This window comes from Melanostigma gelatinosum (genome assembly GCF_949748355.1).
Source record: "Melanostigma gelatinosum genome assembly, chromosome: 14".
NCBI classification, from domain to species: domain Eukaryota; kingdom Metazoa; phylum Chordata; class Actinopteri; order Perciformes; family Zoarcidae; genus Melanostigma; species Melanostigma gelatinosum.
The window spans coordinates 1,564,781-1,569,420 of record NC_136647.1 but is presented as its reverse complement, the minus strand read 5'-3'; the positions used below and the strand labels follow the sequence as shown (position 1 = coordinate 1,569,420).

At 45.2% G+C, this 4,640-nt stretch overlaps 1 protein-coding gene across 1 annotated transcript in view; it reads left to right on the top strand.

Annotated features, from left to right (window-relative positions):
- Window positions 1-1,044: 1,044 nt before the first annotated feature.
- Window positions 1,045-4,640, top strand: part of klf8 (Kruppel like factor 8) — a gene marked incomplete at its 5' end in the record, with an annotated part of 29,267 nt that continues 25,671 nt past the window's right edge. The window contains 2 exon segments of the mRNA XM_079283287.1: window positions 1,045-1,054; window positions 1,329-1,408. Coding sequence (XP_079139413.1) covers window positions 1,045-1,054; window positions 1,329-1,408 — 90 coding nt within the window.

The window sequence follows — 4,640 nt, the reverse complement described above, 5'->3', positions numbered from 1 at the left end:
TTAAAAGAGAGCGGTATTCGCAAAGTTGCTGCATTTTCTAAAGAAAAACAAATCCGAAGTGGTCTATGAGTTCGCATTTTCACTTTCCTGCAAGTTGGTCTAGATGTGAAAGTTCTGCATGAATATTACATCTTCAAAAACGAATTATTCTTATTCAAATTGATTGAATTTGTAGGAAATATGACTTTTAACTCACTTGTGCAGACCGTACGATGTCAAGCGGCAGCATTCCCTGCAGCCACATGGAGCTTCTTATGTGTGTTTCTCTCTTTCACAATCCAACGTGAGATAAAACTGCTGCGCTTCGTTTTGGGCAGAAATCTCACTCTGATGCAGTTTCTGAGCAAAACACAACGGCGTCTGACTGTAAAGGACGGCTCACCGTGAGTGGGCGAGGACGTACTGAAATGTTTGCTGAATAAAGTCCACAAAATAGTGACGGTTATAAAGTCAATTGAGATGAAGTGGAGAAGAGCTTCGTACTCACAGCAGATCAGTGAAAACACGATAAAACCACATGTTCAAGTCTGTGACCCGCTCCTTCGTACACGCCTCTCAGCAAACTATTATTTATTTATTTGCACTCCGTGAAACCGAACCAGACTAAAAGGAAAACAAACCAAAAGTATCGATGTCACTCTGATACCTTGCACATCAATGTACATGTCATGTTGTCGTGTCGTAGCGTAGAATCAGGGGCGTCTCGCTCACACTTCTGTCTTCAGAAAAAGAAGAAATGTCACCAGAGAGACACAGATTTCTAAACCCACGAACAGACCAGAACACATTGCGTCTGCAGAGCAGGTTGCTGAGAACCGTCACAGTTTCTTCACTGGAGCAACATGGATTCCTGTGTTGTTGTTGTCGACCCACACATTCTACATTCCGCTTTAAATGAAACCAGTTCTCAGCAGGGGTGTGGTTCTCTCCATCACAATGTGACAGGATGTAACGGGGAGCCTCACGGAGGTTACACCACCTGATCCCGGAGGAGAGCGTGGCACGTGTCAGACGTCATGAATAGATTCTCCGTAATGCTATTAAATGTCCAGAGGTGCGTTTGTAATTTAGAGGCTCATGTGACCCGGAGATCAGGAGTCTAAGGGCGCTCCAATAAGCCGACTGTAAGTGTTTTCCAGGTGGCGGCAGAGCTAACCGGCTCACTGCACTTTTCCAGTTCACATTTTTATGTGATGCTCATCTTATTCAGAGTAATTGACGTCGTGTGCAGCGGCACAATAAGCTCCTCGATCACCGACATTAAAAGGACGAGCGCAAAGAGTCGGATGGCAGAAATATTGTTTTTATCTCCGCATGTTCCCCTGCAGCAGCTTGTAGAGTGGTGGTGCTGGTGGTGCTGGTGGTGCTGGTGGTGGAGGAGCCCACAGAAGAGATCCACGAGCGCGAGGTATGAAGACCCGGTGCGAGGGCCATCACGGGGGTCAGTGCGGGCGGGGGGCGTTTCGGCCGGGGTCATTCAATCCGGCTGAATTAATGGGAAGCAGGAAGTGTGCAGAGAGCAGAAGGGTGCTAAATGTCAGATCTGTGCTTTTCATCAGTCTTCAGAGCCAAACGGAGCGGCACGGAAAGCTATTATCTTCTGAGTGACTCCATTGATTTTAAAGACACAATGAAATAAAAGATAAATGTTCACATTGTTAGTTGGTATTCTAAGTTGTAATATACAACTATCTAGTAATATATATATATATATATATATGCCAGGTTCCAAAGGTCTCGAGTGAAGCTTAAACCAGAGAAGTGGAGGCACTTAAAGCAGCTTAATGCCCACGGTTGGCGGGTGTGGTTTAAAATGACGCTGGCAGGACCAACACAGCACCTTACAGGGATACAGACGCAGCACTTCGTTGGATACCCGTCATGTGGATGGAAGCTGCGTGTGCCGGAGTGGCTAATCGAGGAAGTGCAACTCCAAACGTCTTTTGTGTAATTCTTTGTGGAGGAACTCAGTTTTACGGAGTTGTGGATTCCATCAATGAATGGATCTTTCATTGGGACGCCCCTCGTCGTGTTACTGGAGGGGCTTCGATACTCCTTGTTATTTAGGACGATACCTCAAGGTGTCGAGCACCGATACGAGCTCTTCATGTCGTGTTTGGATGTTCACAGGTTTTGTGTCCATGTAACGAACGTAAGAGACCAGATCGGTGGCATTTAGCTAAGATCCTGGGTGGACGATGCATCTTGATGCTGATTGGTTCCCCACTGTGTCTGCATTATTCAGGTAAGGCAACTTGTTGCTGATCTGCTGCACTGTAGCTGGCAGTGCCTGGAGGAGGGTTAACAGACTCTGTTGCCCTTGATGCAGCAGAGCAGTGCAGCAGTGGGGGGGGGGGTGGTAAGAGTTGTCGGTGGAGTCACGGTCTCTCTCTCTCTCTTTTTTTTCTTTCTGTGTTTGCTGGGCGGCCTTGCTCCGGCTGGCCTGCCCCAGGGCTTTAGAGCTATTTATAGCGACACAGCACCGTTAATATGGTGCAGGCGGAGCAGAGCTGGCTGATTCGGCTCTCCATAATTCTGCCATTGAGTTTAACATCCAAACATTTGAACCTTTACCGCGACAGATATCACATCGACGGTGTGAATGTCAAGCTTAGCGCGTTGACTCCGGACCTGAAGTGTGTTTGCAGATGCATTGCGTCATCTTGTCACCACGTTGCAGAGCGATGGAGAAAAAAACCCCACAAACAAATCTCAGCCAGCGTCTCGGAGACGTTGGATTCCATTCGGACGTGGAGGCCCTCTGGAATCTGCTGGACGCTGAAGATGTTCTGGGGTAAATACTCAGGACAGCAGCGGCTCAGCATTGGTCAGATTCTGTAAACGGAATAGTTGTCGGTCGGACTGCTGGCACACGTTTCGTGGACCGGTTTGGGTGATCCGGTTGAGTCAGGGAGCGTTACGGGACGCTGTGCTGCAGTACTGCAGCTCTACTACTTACCACCACTACAGTCTGACGTCTACCATCTGGAGGGGAATGAATACGTCGGAGTCTGATGTAAAGTCCACGCAAAACCTACTTCACGTTTGTCTCCATTAAAACCACAAAGAAGAAACGAAAGCTGGAGCAATTCATGGATTTATAAAGTCCATAGATATGCATATAATACAGATGAATCTGCCCTTCTTTCCTAATTGTCTGGAGATTAATCAAGAGAATGATATTTTTCTATAAAATGGAAAAGTACCTCATCATAATTTCCATGTGAACAGTTCATAACACAAAGATAATCAATCGAAGCGCCCAACTAACAATAATTTCAATTATATCTGTGCAATATTTCCTTGATTAATCGATTACTTGTTTGGTTAATAAAACGTCAGAAAATGACGATCAAAGCCCAACGTGACGTCCTCAAACCAGAAAATATTCACATTTAAGAAGTTGGAATCAAATTATGATTTTAATAACTCAATTCATGAATTTTTTTAATAATTGAAGATTGATTGTCATAGTTCACAACAAATTCATGAATAGATTTGCAGCTCTAATTCAATTGACAATGAAGCTGCAAAAGTTTGGAATTTTGTTGTTGAAATTTATTTAATTTATTTATTTTTCAGGGACAATGCACAATGTTTCAAGGCAGATGTTAACCGACGAATAGTTTCAGCTCCCGAACCTAAAGTCTGAGATGTGGGAAGTCTGAGAAAGGCAAAACTTAAGCAGCCGGCCGGCCGTGAAAACAACTTCAATTGTGTTTGTATTTCATGTGAAGAGAAGTCTGGTTATCATTATAATTGGTGTCTGTTGGTTGATGTCTCTTCTTCTGTCCATCCTTAAACTGGGCTGTCAATCACAAACATGACAAGAAAAGCAGAAGGATGATGGAGACGACAGAGTGAGAGAGGTGGTGATGGAGGGAAACCACACACACACACACACACACACACACACACACACACACACACACACACACACACACACACACACACACTCTCTCTCTCTGAGTTCCTTGGAACAGCTTGGCCGGCCCAGCAGCCATCTGTGTTGACTATACATTGAAGCGACAGTTTAACTCTGTCTGTCTTAATGTGCTAATCTGTCATCCTTGCATGTTTTTTTGGAGTTGTCCGGTTGTCCTTCTGTTGACTCCAAAACAAACCGGAAACCTGGAACACACCAATTCCTGGAGAAGCTTCCACATGGGGGTCAAGGGTCAAAGTTCTGTAAAAGCCTTTTGATTGAAAGCGTTTACTGTGTATTTTAAGCCACACATGATGAACACATGAACAGTTTGTTCATTTTTGAATATTGCAGTCGTTAACCCTTCATTGGGCTGATGGTGTGCAGGACGACAGAAGCAGAATGGCTTCGGCTTCTGAAACGTGCCGTAGCGACGTTGTAGCTGCTGTTCCCATTCATTTGATTTGTGCTTGATGGAAGATCCTGAAAATGTCTTCAATCACGTTTTCAGTATTGAAGTTCGTTCTTTCTTCTGTGTTAACTGCTGAAGGCCGTCTGTAGACGGTTACCATAGGAACATGCAGGCGTCCATGTTTTCTCGAGCGGATGCAGCGGGACGCATTTAGGTTCCGGCCTCCGACCTGTCGTGGATTGCTGTTTTTCACTCTGAGCTGTTTCCAGGGTTACTGTAATTACCTGAAGCTGTTACGACATG